The sequence below is a fragment of the Fusarium proliferatum genome, assembly GCF_900067095.1.
Source record: "Fusarium proliferatum ET1 genome assembly, contig: FPRO_scaffold001, whole genome shotgun sequence".
Taxonomy (NCBI): Eukaryota; Fungi; Ascomycota; class Sordariomycetes; order Hypocreales; family Nectriaceae; genus Fusarium; species Fusarium proliferatum.
Window position 1 is genome coordinate 3,011,684 of NW_022194790.1, and position 14,102 is coordinate 3,025,785.

Below are 14,102 nucleotides of genomic sequence, written 5' to 3' on the forward strand. Positions count from 1 at the left end.
ATTGATACAAGGTTCGTTCGATGTTGATGGGTAGACTGTAGGTTGATGCGTGATAACTATGCTGTCTCAACAGCCAATCTCTATGACCAGCACAAGCGAAGATTGGGCTGTAGTGTGTACCCCTTTGGCACGGGGCTGTGTTTTGGAGAAGTAATCTCAATGACAGTGGATAGTCGATGAAACAATCCGTTCAACCTACGCCCTTGGAAACTGATGGAGGAAAGAGAGGAGAGGAGAGGAGAAACAGACGGGGGTGTCTCTCTGAGGCGACAAGCGCTATAATTCGGAGGTGCTGAGTTCGATTGATTTGCTTAATGATGTTGATGATGTTGCTTCTTTGAAGATTGGTTGAGACGCTGAATTGATTGCCCCTGCGCGTTAGGACTAGCCCGCCTTGTGCAAGGGGAAGGTGGCCAATTGGATGGTCAGCCATGCACTGTGTTAGGTTATCATGGCTCCCCTTCAAGCCCTGTTAGACAGGGGAAGGAATCCGATCTTCGGCTGCCCGTAACGCTGAGGGGCATTTTCTAGCGCCCCTGCAGGGCGACAGCAAATGAACAGGTACTGTGCCATAGACACTGTACTGATATTGCCGGGTTGCTTGATACCCACAACAGAAACAAGCGCCAGGATCGCCGACCCCGTGACTATGGATCTCACCGTCGTTTCCACCTCACTTATCAGATCTCGAGTCTATTTTGAGAATGTAAGTAATGTAAACCTAGTCGTGACGGCTTCGTTGCCTCTTCTCCCAACGCCTCATCCATAATCCTGATGCATATATGGCCTGTTTTAGTATCGAGGCCCGCCCTCTCTGGCCAATCTCGTCAAGGATTAGCGACATTTGTTGTTGTCTCCAAGACCATCACGATCAGCTGCAACATGTTGCTATCTTTGTGATCATGTGCTGACCAGTCATCATTTTTTCAAGGCACAGAGCGCAAGGTAAACCCGGGGTTCCTCCATGGGAGACATTTCCTTGGCCACTCAGGTCTTGAAACAAGCTGCTAGCTACCCTATCATGGTATCAAAACCATCATTCATCAGGAACAGAAGACTATCGTCTGCCTGTGGGCCGTTTGACAGTTGTCGTCTTCCTCCCTTCGATCTGCTCTGAAAGTCAATCACTTCGTCATCGATCCTAGCTAGGCATTCTTGACCGCCATTAATCAATCCATGACCAAAGTTCATTTCGAGGAACGGGAAAAGGCCTCCTCGTGACACAGAATGCAATGCAAGGTGGGTCGGTATATGAGATGACGATGAAATACAAAGCAAGTTCTCCGAACCTAACCCTCGGTGGGTGGCTTTAGCCAAGTAAAAAGCAAAAAGCCCTTTCAGTTATTTTCGCTCTCACAGAAGCAGTCCAGACAAAAATCGGGGACCATCAATCAGAGAGAGCTACGTACTGTGCATTCTCGCCTTTTATCCAACACCATATTTGCCTTTGCTGTCTCACCATGCCAACATAACCAATTATCTGAAACTAAACACATCTTGACCAACTATCGAAAGCAAGTCATTCTGTGCTAAATCCGAGACTATCATCTCATATTTCTTGTCTCAGCACGCAGCTTTTACTTGGTATCTGTTGACATTGGACAAGTCCCCCACCGAGGCGTTCCATCCTTGGTCTTGAGTCTTACTATGCCGGCTTTCCGTCAGCCTCCAAGCCTCGTTGTCTCGTCTTACCGCATCGCAGCTATGGGTATGCGTTCGTTTCGTGTGGCTCTACTTAGCATTCTCTAAGCTTTAAGAACTCTAGAACAAGGGATTTGCATGCTTAGTTATGGAGCACCCTCGACCGCTGCCAATGGGAGAGCGCACAGCTCTCTGCCGTGAGACTCCCGGCTTATTCCCAACCTAAACGAAACAATTCTTGGAGCTTGGTACATGTACGAATTAGACTTGTCACACTATCATATATCACTTTTATCGTCTTCTGTGCCTGAGCATCTCGATCTACGTTATGCATGCGATTCCTTGTATTCGGCTGTCCCTATTAGGTGCTAATACTGCATGAGCCTTAAACACACTTATTATTCCTTGATTTCTCTTTTTCGACCAAAGCCCATTCTGCCATGCCCACAAAGCCAGATACCACACTGTACCGACAGCCAGGTTCGCCTGAGACATAATAAACCATTCTTGTTACTTTTCCGCGACCGTGACACCCCAATAAAACAAAGAGATAAAATAACATAAGAAAACATACTCAAACTCGAGTACAGGACCCTGTTCATAACTTTTGATTCCTCCCCCGTTGCCTCCAGATTCCCCATTGCCCTTTTTATGCGCCTCGGCTCCAAAGTCGATAAGCACCCCATTATCTCATCATGTCTCGCGAGCATGCGAATTCAACCCACAGTTGAGGTTGCTCTAAGCGCTAGATGCACAGTTTTAGTTGGCCTGAGACCTGAGGGGGAAGAAGCCGTCTGGCATGGGCTCAATGTGCCAGATCTTGGGTGCTTCCTTGTTGAAAGCAGCGGACCACTCCTGTGTCAGGTCTGCAGGGAGCTTCCATCCCAGCTCGTCGTCGCGGAGTCTCATGCGAACCAAGTGTCGACGTTCTCGGGCAGCCTCACCGTTGACGAAGCCTTCTCGGCGATGCAAGATTGTGAGGTTGTTGATGAAATGCATGTCACCTGCACGTGTGCTAATCTCCAGCTGAGTCGCCTTGGCAATGTTCTCAATGGAGTCCAATGCCTCCATCTGGCGTGGCGTGACGGCAGGAAGGTTGGTAGGGCGTGGGTGAATTGCATTCCCCGTAAGAGCTACACGCCCAAAGTTGATCAACACTTTCCCCTCGTGATGAAAGAGGACTGGTCGGCACTGGAAACGGGGCCTATCACAGTATAGCGTGTCAGTGGATGCACTCCTTGCTTATTGTTGTGATGAAAAGAACAAATCAAGTGGATGTAGATAATCAAGTGCCTGAACTTACAGGGCGAATGGCCAGTCAGAGCGAGCAAGAGTGCGAACCATGTCCGGACGGCTAGTAGCAAGAACATTGTAGACAGTGTAGGCTGAGGCGATGATGCATTTGCCTCCGGAGACAGCAGTGCTACGTGTGAGCCAACTGACTATGTCACCAGCTTCCTCGTTGTGGAAAGTCTAGAGCAGAGGTTAGCGTTGTTGACTATTCCTTCCAGGATTTATAAAAAAAAAAGATTAACCTACGATGGGGGAGGTGGAGTGTCGATGGTGACCAGCCTTGAGCTTGGATGAGTTGTCGGCGACAATATGAACTAGAAATATGTCAATGACAAAGAAAGCAAGGTAATGGGATCATTCGAGCCAACCTAGCATATTGCCTTTTCGATCTTGACGCCCATGACGATTAGCAATGTAAGACTGAATGCCAAGATACAGCACAGTCAAGTCCTCGACTGAGTACTTTTGAGGATCAAGGCCACGAATGACACCAAAGCCCTTGCCTCGGTACACGTCTTGGCGGATACGATCCAGTCTTGGTCCCAGAGTGGGAAGAGGGAAGTTGTCTCGGGAGACACAATCCCCGTCAAGTCCCAAGGCTGGCTGGTGTTAGCAACGGCAACATGATGCACGCCACGGAAGAGGCGCCTCAGAAAAAGAGACGTACCTTTGAAGACCAGCAAAGCATTCTCAGCTTCCTGTAGGTCGGATTCGCTCAGAGTGTGGATGTATTCCGATTCATCCGTGAATTGAGGACCAACCCAAGCCATAGGCTCGTCGAGAAACTTGGGCCACCCTTCGGGGACCCCAGCCGGCCCATCTGCCACGCGACTGACACAGCCGGCGGCCGCAGGAGCTAGCTCAACGGCTGGGCTCGGACCAATGATGGGCCCAACTATGGAAGATGCCATGGCAATGGTTTCTGAGGGAGAGGTACCGCTGGTGGCTTGGTGGTGGTGTCTTGATACTGAGGTACTCTGTCAGCCAGCCTCTTACACGAGAAAAGGGACGTATATGTTTTGTGAAGAACATACGTTACGAAACGCAACGGGCCGTTTTCTGATGACCTGGTATAAGTCAGGATCTGCGGGGAGACCTAGTGGATCAGGAAGAGATCGAATATGAAAGATGATATGTGAGCTGAAGGTGTGCTGGGGTGTTGAAAGAGAGGTGAACAAGATGGAAGAAAAGGAATGGGACTTCTGGTGGTGCGAGGCGTCTACTTAAATGCGTTTGCTTAATGGAAGGCGGAGATCAAAACAGAAGGGAAAAGGAACGTTTGATACTATCGTGGCAAGTGCCTTTGGTCAAGGTATAGTGGCGTTGGAGGCGCCTCCAATTTCGAAGTTCCTTGACGAGTAACATGAATAGAAGGCGCAACTTACAGTCGAGAGAGATCAAGAGTATTCCGTAGCAGCGGGCGAGGAAAGAGGAAAAGACGGAGGTGCAAGGTGTCAGAAGTACGGCAATAACGATGGATGTCATGCAAATTGCAGCACAGACGAACAGTTCTTGATGAGCGAGATTGAGGTTGGAGATTGTTGAGGAATATCAAAAGAACGTTCAGACTAAGTAGGAGGCTAGTAAGGTATTATTATAGCTTTCCCAAGATGTTTGCAAATCGGTGGTAGCCCTGTTTAAATTTAGAGATAGAGGTGAAGCTCCTGGGATATGCGGCTCTTGGAAGGATGTTGAAGTTGTGTAACGTTCTCCCATGCTTCCTCCGTCCCCGTTTTCTCGGGTTCGATGTGAGAGAGAAGGCAGGTACAATGAAAATTTTCACTTAGATCTGCTCTTCGTTTCGTGGCTTCCACATCCATCCAATTTCCAGTACCTCTTCGACCTAGGTACCTTAGAACCTGGGTAGCTACCTCACCTTACCTTACACCACTTACACAAGGATTGTTGAGGAGATAGCATCGGGTTGGCACTTCCAATTTGGCAGGGTTAAGAGACAGGGTATACGTAGATCGGGTACTTGCGTAGCCGTGCTCGTTGCAGGTCGCAGATACGCGGCGGCAGGAGGCTGCAACAGAACCCAGCAACGCGGGTATTCGCTGGACTTCCTGCCATAAGGTATTCCAGGGCTAACGCCTTGAACAATCAAAGTGCCTGGTCAGGTACTGGTATCTCCATCTCTTAGGCGGGAAACGGAACGAGCAGACGAATTCTGAGGTATCAATTGGAAGTGAGTAAGTGCCTTGCCGCTGATCCTGTGCTTCATTCGTGGTTCCTCGCCTTTCCATGTCACCAGTGCCCGGGTTGCTCAAAAGTCCTGGGTAGCAACATAAACTCTGGGTCGTCTCTCATTGCAAGGGAGGAGGAAACGAGACGAGACGAGACGAGAGAGCACTGTAACATTCCTTGGGGAAACGGGTCCGGGCTCTCAACTAGAGTAGAAAGAAAAAGGAAAAAAAAAAGAAAGGAGAACGGAAAATTGATAGAAGTACCAAGCCTAGCCCCAGCAAGGGTTGGCTGATGGATGTATATGGTTCCAAACTGTAGTTAGTTGGCTGAGAAAAGCAAAACACCAAAGGCTAAGAATGAACATGAGCTAAGAAGACGACTAGGAGAGGCTCGAGGCTCAGACTCAAGCTCAGCTGAGAGCCCAATCCTAGCTTAACCGAACTGGAATAGCATGGTAAGGATGATCCTTCGTGTTGATCCCCCAGTAGCTACCTCGTAGCTTTATTGCCTACCTAGGTACTAAATTTTAGGTGTGTTTTAAAAGTGGTTCACCATTGGTTTACTACGGAGGATACCTATGCACCTTGTTGGTTCCTCACTTATCTATCTGTGGCTGGCTGGCGTCACCTTTACAGTACCTACAGTACTAGCAGTGCTCCGTAGCTGTGCTACTATAGGTAGTCCAGGTAGTATTGTATCCGTTCAACACGTCGACAAGGGTCCAAAATCACGGCAGTCGACATTGATCCTTTGGCAGTGGTTAAACTTTACTTGAGGCGTTATACAGCTTCATTGGTTGGCGGATTTCTATCCGTTGCCACCCGCTTAGCTTAGGTTTGGTTCGTTTCCTCGGGTCCTAATTACTGGTTCCCCGTCAAACCAAGGCCAAAGAATGATGCTTGGGCGACGCGGACACCTTGGACAGTCAACAATCGACAGTCAAAGCAAAGCAAAGCAAAGCAAAGGCGAGGCAAGGTAGGGCAGGGTAAGGCAAGGGATATGCAAATAGACGCGTCTCATTTCATTATTCCCTCCCGTTTGTCCCGTCGCCATCTCTCCGCCGCTCTTCCCGATGGATACACAGCATGTAGGAAGCACATATATTGTGTAGTGCTCCGTACACGCTGCATTATCCACACTCTCAGACCGACCAAGTCTACCTGTTAAGCCCAAGTCAAGTCAGAGCAAAGCTGTGGTATGAATGGCCCGGGCTTTGTCAAGTGCCGCACAACCAGGCCCGGCCCGTCCGGCATCCCTCCGCGAGCCAACCCTCAGCGAGCTTGGTACATATAAACCTTTGATCCCCCTTGTGTTTCTGTGCAACAATGCGCAAGCCGTCAAAACGCAGCAGCCCGTCTCCCATCGACACTCGGTGAGCAAACTCTCGCCTCTTTCTGTAGGTGGCCGCACACACTCTCGGTGTACCTGTCCCTCTCCTCTCACCGTCATCCCTTTTCTTCCATCGTATCGCAATTTGTTGGCGTGCACTCCCTTCCGTCCTGTTACATTGTTTCGCCTACGACCCTCCTCCCCGCTGCTTTGCCGTGTCCCGTATCGTGAACTGGTCCATGTGGCGGTTTATCGGAACTGAACAAGAACCATCAATCTCTTTGGCTATAGCATCTTCACTGGCCCTCCGCATCCAATTTAGCTGTTTATGTCATTTCCCTTCAAACCATCACACCAGTTCGGCTCTTTCTGAACCTCACCTGCTCTTGACCGCCTTTTCGTAACCAACGTTACCCTGACATTTTAAATTGGTTTCCATTATCGTTATCATCGTCATCGTCATTATGGCCGTTACTGTTGCCGCCGTCATCCAAATTCACCGCCCTTCATTTGCGTCGTATACAGTCTCAGTTCCTGCACCTCCGCTGTGAGTACAGCATCTTCTCAAACTCTGCGACTACGCAATTGGCTCCAAGTCACTCATTGCCCCCCTACTGCCACAGAAGACAACCAGAGATGTTGTTGGCCGACCAAACCCGATTATATTGTTGTTCGAGGTTGCCAGTTGGTCTCGAACAATTGACTGACAAAAAAGTAATCATGCTCATACACGGCCTTGTTCCGGATTTCTTCCCATTGCAACGCTAAAACCACAGAGTTCAAGTTAGCATCAAATTAGAGAGCCATTGTCTCAGCCTGTATGGTTCTTCATCCCCGAGGGTCAACTTACCATGTCGTCTAGCCAGGTTGCTAGTATGATGGACAAACTTGATCTTTTCTTCATCCAAGCCTGCCAGTGTTCGCAAGTCTTGGTCTTTACAATCTTCCGAGAAAGGGTAGATGCCCTTGTTACAGTAGTGGAAGTGTGCGAGCAAGATGTTTGCGCCTGTTCAATCCCCAGTTAGCAAGCGCTTCTGTGCAGGATGGACCAGGGTGGCTGTGTGACTCACCTAGGTGGTATTCTTTGACCTTCTCCTCACGTGCAAACCGTCGCTGCAAGTACATCGATAATCAGCAAACTTCGCAGGCCACTGTCGACTCTCAGGGCTCTCTTACCTTCATGCCGTGCTTCTTTGCGTATCCAGCGTCATGAGCTGTGATGAGAGCTGTGTTATGCAAAAGAATGAAGATGACAAGATACGTCACTAGCCAAGTGCTCTGCTTGTTCTTTGACATCATCTTCTGGAGTTTGTCCAGAAGCTCCCTTCGCAGCTTGGTCTGTATGTGGTGAATCAGGATAAGATCCATCTGAGCGCCAAGTACAGGCGGAAGAGGGATCTTGCCGTGATTCGGGTTCGTTTCGTCCAGGATGTTTTGCTTCATCCCCAAGGTCTCTTCTCCAACAATGAAGCTCGACCGCGTCGTCAGACGAATCGACATCCACAACAAGAGTGTATGATGAATAAGTTCCACGCACTCTGGCGTAGTGGACGGGTCTTTGAAGATTTTCCAAGCACGTAAGTATGTTCGGAATAGCAGGCCTTCAGGTGGTCCAAGCAACTTGGTAAAAGCATCCTGCATGCTATTCTCAATGTGGTCCAGATACTCTTTCTTCGCCTCCTCGAGGTTGACCATCGCATACGGAGGAATCTTCACGGATTTCTTGACACCCTTGTAATCCCAAGTACGTTCCAGCTTGTCACCAGCTTGAGGAACGAATCGTTGAACCTTCACCTTAACAAACTTATTCGATAGGCCCTCGGATAGATATATGGTTCTGGGCTCTTCAGTCGTAGCCCAGCTCTGTATCGGATCCGAGATGTTATTGGTCCATCGTCGTGTCCATTCATAACCGGGAACTTGGCCCGGTTTGAAAAGTCGGATATCTGTTATCTTGTATCTGAGACAAGGAAAGCGCCCCGCTCTCGAATTGGAGACTTTTTTGCATGTCAAACAGGCCCCTCCCTCTTCCTCGGGGTTGTTTTCACACTGCGTCGCTGGTTAGTGGCCTTTGCGCACCAGCCAAAAAGTACGTTACAGCAAGACATCATCTTATGCAACGGAACCGGACTGTGTTACTTACACGAATTCTTTGCATTCTGCACCTGATACAAGAACCCATCTTTCGGGTTTGGGCAGTTTGTTCACGGAGATTTGGGTCCTTGAACGGACCTCTCTTCCCCCCTCTTTGGTTAGTGAGAACAATTTCAAAATTGGCTTGTTGATCCATTAGAGACCACTCGTTCTGCACAGTATCTTCGCCAAGTTGAGCATTTATTATCATGCCATATTGGGAAACGCTGTCGGGCGGAGCCAAACCCTGGTGAGTAATAGCATTTGTATCAATAAGGCTGGAATCGGAACTGTAGCCGACCTGTGGAAATGCCTTGGAGTCAAGCTGTTGACTGGGCATTAATACTTGATTCTCCAGCTGTGGTTCCTCTTTGAAGGCTTGGGCGACGTAAAAGTCTCCAGCTGATAGATGAGGTTGATGAGTTGGTCCAGGACCACTCATCACAGGCTCCGCTAACGGCGTCTGATCAGAGATGAGAGGAAAGTTGACAAGGGGCGCAACATTCAAGTTAGGTTGCTGAAAGCCGTAATCTGGCTGTTGACCAGAGCTCAGAGTTGTATTGTTATATGGTTCAGATGATGGCATTGTCATAGACGGTTGTTTTTCTGCCATGTAAGGAGCATCTGGGCCAGAAACTGCCGGTGCAGAGCTCGGTAGCTGTTGATAGCCTTTCAGGTTGATGTCAGCGATGATCTCAGGTGTACGTCAGGCGATCGGGCAACCTTAAGAGTAGTCGGATGCTTACCATCTTGATGTCTTGGGTCCCAGCCACAACATGGGCAGAAGAACAAGGTCAGATCCGCCATACGCCTGGTTAATGGGGAAGTAGAAGACGGCATTGAGTTCTGGCCACATTCGTCCCAGTTTGAAGATGTCCCATAATGCTCATCACGTTGACTGTAAGGTCCTGATAATGGGAGTTTCATCAGAGGTCCCTGGGACGAAGGCGGTCCTTGCTCGGATGTCATTGGGATCGATGGTGCGAGCCTTCTCCTCTTCCTACAATGCTGCTGTTCAATCAGTTGATGCAATTGAGAACCAGAGGCTATTCCATAGAATTGTGCCAGTTGATCAAGATTGTCTTGGATCTCAAATGGTATAAAGGTGAAGTTGTCATTCACGAGAGGGGTGAAAGGTATTGACGAAGGGCCCGGATCTTCAACTCCCGGTTGGAGGAGAGGCCTCTTAACTTTGGAAGGATAATGTGGATTCTATAGAAAAAATCAATTCACCGCACATTTGGGTCTCGTAGGGAGGGGGCCTAGGGCAAGATCAGTGAGAAGAAGATGCTTGTCTGAGAGTCATGGCACGAGAGCCACGACGGGGCTGCGAGAAGAGGAAACGGTGGTGATTGGCAACAGCCGCAGGGGTCATGCAAATAGAACGATGAGACGGGGGATCGATGATATAACTCCATGCAGCTTGCCGCCAACCGGGGAGAGAAACTCTTACCATAATGGCTGCAGTGAGACAGGACAGGGTGTGGAACAAACACTGCCTAGCAGTAGGAGTAAGAACAGAAAGACGAAGGTCAAGGTACCACCACGCGGAATCAAACTCGACGAAATACAGTCAATGACAAAGAAGAGCTAGCTTGCCCGGTTTGTCTCTCAGAAGCGGTGGTCAAAATTGAGCGACGCCGGGGTGAGAAGAGGGGGAGTGTGGTGGGAGGCTAATGTGCCACGAAAGCCATCACCAGGCACTTGACGTTGAAACCCCCGTAGTGCGCCGAGTGGAGCACCAGCGATGGCCGAAGTCAAAACGACGGCCGAGAGAAGGATACCAGACGGTCGGGAATAGAAAATACTGTGATGAGAGAGGCGAAGAATCCGGGGAAGCTAGGCGGAAGGGTGATAAGTAGGTATGTTAGCGCAAACCCAATCAGGTCGTTGAGGCTCCTTGCCAACAGATGGAAGGCCGATGAGATGTTGGTGTGCTGCTCGCAGCCGCCAACCTGAGAACCTTGAGCCTGAGTACGATTAGGACAGTACGTGGAGCCTTGTCCACCCCGTCCACTGCTTTAGCAACAAGGCGGGCTGAGCTGTCGTGGTACTGGCGACAGAACGTGGAGTGAGTAGCCGGTGGTGCTGGTACTGGTGTTTGCACCGTTGAGCGAAATCAGCGCAATATGCCTGCGGCCGCGATCGTATGGATGACGGCTGATGCGGGCTGCGGGCTGAGCAAGTATGCGGCTGGCGGTGTGGTGGTTGTAGTGACTGGGCGTTGAGCGCTTCAAGCAACAGCTTGACGGTCTGCTGGGAACGGTGATGATGAACGAGTCTGTGAGAGAGGAAAGTGGACTCGGTGAGGACGGCGTTGACATGGCCTCGTGCTGAGTAGTTTTTGACCGGTCTGAGGGGTACCATGGGAGTGGCAGGGGGCCTTCTGATTGTAGTGCTCAGGCTTGTCAGGTAAAGGATTTTGGGATATTACCCGCTCTGCCGGTTCAGTGCACCTAAAGTTCTCGATCTTATGTTAGGTATTGGAATAAGTTATTAGACACCATTGGTGGGGCGATTAGCAAAGAAGAAACAGTATAAAGGCTTCGTTCATGGCTTAGGAACTTGGCTACTGAAAAATGAGGGTGATTTGAATCGGGCGTAGTCGTAGACAACAATGCAGCTGAATCCTCTGGCAATCGAATCTTCGGATCGGGTCATTGTTCCATAGCCACGGAGCCTAGCCATGCCAACGGTTAATTCGTGCATTGAAATGGCCATGTGATTGACATGGGGCTGACCAATGTCGGTCATGGCTGCACAGTTGCTCAGCTGGGATTGGATGTACCATTTTCAAATTGCTTTTTTTCCCCATGCACAGGGTCTCACAACGCCAACCCGCGTGGGTATCTCACACCAGGGAAAGAAAAAGTACTGTACATCGTCAACTCCGAAACGAGGTTCTCAAAGGTACTTGGATCGCCAAGCAGTTCAGAAGAAAGATATTTTTTATCCAATCGTCGATGTAGGTCAGGCGTTTGGGGGGGCCATTCTCGAGAGTAACGCATACAAGTCCGAGAAAAGGCAAAGATGCTTCGATAAGTATGTCCTAGATTAGCAGTCAAGTTTCTAACCAAGAGGATACTCCGTTTGCCAGATGCACTGGATGCAGTGGTGTATCGTAAACGAACAAATGCCCGAGCGTTGTTTCAAGCCCTCTCAGCTTCCCTTTCACCCATCTTATCTTGGCCAAGGCTGACGAGTGAATAACAGCCAACATCTCACAGAATGTTGAGACCAGTGGTGCTATCTGCCAATAGCTGACCCGTTGCCAGAAGCCTGCATTCTGTCCATGTGATAAGACGAATGTGTGTTATCGTCACGCAAAGACTCTGGTTGGTACGAGGGAGGAGGCAGGGGCAGCAACCGGTGAGAACAGCAATTACTTGCACTCTTGGCCGAGAATTAGAACTAAAAGATCGGTCCGATCGATATCCGGTTGTGTGTGTTATCATTGCGAGCTTCTTACGACAAGAACCTAGTAGCTGATGTTCGAGCCGGACGCACTACTCCGTAAAGAACGGCACGATGCAACTCATGTCCCTGAGCAGCCGCCAGTGAGGCGTGGCCCAGCCACAGATTCTGCATGAATACGGCTGCATCTTCGTGGGTTATATTGCATCAAAATGCAAGTGGGATATGCGTGGCTGCGTCCGTGTCTCTTGGTTTGACGATGTTGTCTCTTCTCTCTCCGAGTTGCAGTGGTTTTCGGCGCGAGAATGGGTTCCTGGCGATATCACCCAGCCTGTGACGTGGGATTGATGGGATGGCAAACTATGCAGGTTGCAGAAATGAAAATCACTAGGCTGTTTCTGGGGCCACAAGAGGTGTCTAGGTAGGTAGGTAGCTAATATACTCGATACTGTGATTGGGAAGTTCATTAAGTGGCGCTTGCGCTTTCCCTTGAGGAAGGAAGGTCCAAGTCAAGTTAGTAAAGTAGTTGCCAACCTAGGTAGGCTATTACGATGGACGTTAGCAATTTTGCTTTGCATTAGTATGTACAACCCACGCAACGGTCTGACGGAAGAGAGGTCCGTTACCGTTCACCGGGTTTCCACACTAGGAAGTAATTGAACACCCCATGAATTTCATATCCAAAGTTAGTGCCTTCTAAGCTTTAGACCGAGAAATCCAAATCTTCACCGGATCCAGTACCTTGTCCCTACCTAAGCGCCGATGAGGAACTCTCTTGTTGATCTAGAAAAGAGCATGGATGCCACATGGAAGGACTAAATGTCGTTAGTCTCTATCCACCAACGGGTCTTCCCGCGTTCCAGATGGGGCGTCCTAGATGGACGAATCGAACTGTTCCTCAAATAGAAATCGCTTGAGCTTTCTCCTGGATGGGTTCCTCCCAAGCCCTACATGTAGCTACAACTCGTTCTGGCGATTCTGTGCTACCTAGATGTACAGGATGCAGGCAAGGGAGGTTATACATATGGAGTCGAATCCCTTGCTTTGCCTGCAGTCACAAGACACCATCCGCCTAAGCCCGTATTCTCTTCAGCCATGTAAGCAGCCATCGGTCAGTTATCGCCCTAATCACCCCTGCTTCATATTCGCCAGCATTAATGGGCATTGTCAATCATCCAGCTCCCACGGTATGGTAACGCAGCAGCAACAGAGCGAGTCAGCGCAGCCACTCGGGAGCTCCGCGAGCTCTACCCACGGACATTACAATGCTGGCTTTGCGCACTGTCCAAGCCTCCCCGCCCGGCCAGGAAAGAAAGAACGCTATGCTCAAGCCCCCATTGGGTGGACGTGGGTGATAATGGTTCTCCGGTGCGCCTCTCCCGCTTCGGTGTCGGCTGGCACTTGTTATCAGATATCAAATAATATCGGAATGCAGCGTGCTTCAGGGCACGCCAGTCAGCGCGGATGACGTTGCCTGTACACAAGATCCCAAATGGTCGGTATTTCGGGAATGAGAAATGTGACTGCTCACCGGTTTCCCAGGAGCCCTTGTTCCCAAAATCTCGGTATTCCCCCACGTCGATACTTGAGGGGGCAGATGCCGGCATTTATCTGTCCAAGCCAGGTACGGTACTTATTGTGGAAGTCATATGCTGTTTCTCATGGAGATGGTTCTATTGATCGGCCCTGGACGAGCCCTACTGAGCGCTTAGATGAGGTTGTCTCGTCTCGACATTGTTTAACATCAGTCGTGGCCTGATGCTTCACGGAGTACATCTGGCCCATCTCGCTTAGAGCTCCCCATTTCTTAAGCTGGGTCAGGTCATTCAGTTTTCGAACTGAATATATGCCAACTCCCGTATGTAACACTGTCTGAGAGTCATGACCAAGACCTTGACTTGTCTCACCAGAGACTCCTCATGCCGTCCAGTTCGAACTTCCCCTGAAAGCTGTCACTGCGATAGTGCCCTCTACCACAAAATCTGACTGTCTTTTGTCAATTCTTCGTTGCCGTCCATCACTTTACTTTTTTTCTCTGCTTGTACACAGAACTATTCTCTCATACAAGACCGTTTCTTCATGTTAAGTCTAGCGTATTCAAAGAG

General features: G+C 49.6%; 2 protein-coding genes across 2 annotated transcripts; both read right to left on the bottom strand.

The window, feature by feature from the left end:
* Positions 1–2,400: 2,400 nt before the first annotated feature.
* On the bottom strand, positions 2,401–3,845 carry FPRO_01093 (uncharacterized protein; the record flags this gene model as incomplete). The annotated part of the gene is made up of 5 exons (XM_031219159.1): positions 2,401–2,845; positions 2,945–3,114; positions 3,181–3,248; positions 3,303–3,533; positions 3,602–3,845. 5 exons carry the CDS (start codon positions 3,843–3,845, stop codon positions 2,401–2,403), a joined length of 1,158 nt encoding a protein of 385 aa, XP_031075379.1.
* Positions 3,846–7,110: 3,265 nt separating this feature from the next.
* On the bottom strand, positions 7,111–10,039 carry FPRO_01092 (uncharacterized protein; the record flags this gene model as incomplete). Its single annotated transcript, XM_031219170.1, has 7 exons — positions 7,111–7,214; positions 7,301–7,456; positions 7,521–7,563; positions 7,627–8,499; positions 8,594–9,252; positions 9,330–9,795; positions 10,037–10,039. The coding sequence occupies 7 exons, from the start codon at positions 10,037–10,039 to the stop codon at positions 7,111–7,113; spliced, it is 2,304 nt and encodes a 767-aa protein (XP_031075380.1).
* Between the last annotated feature and the right edge of the window lie 4,063 nt (positions 10,040–14,102).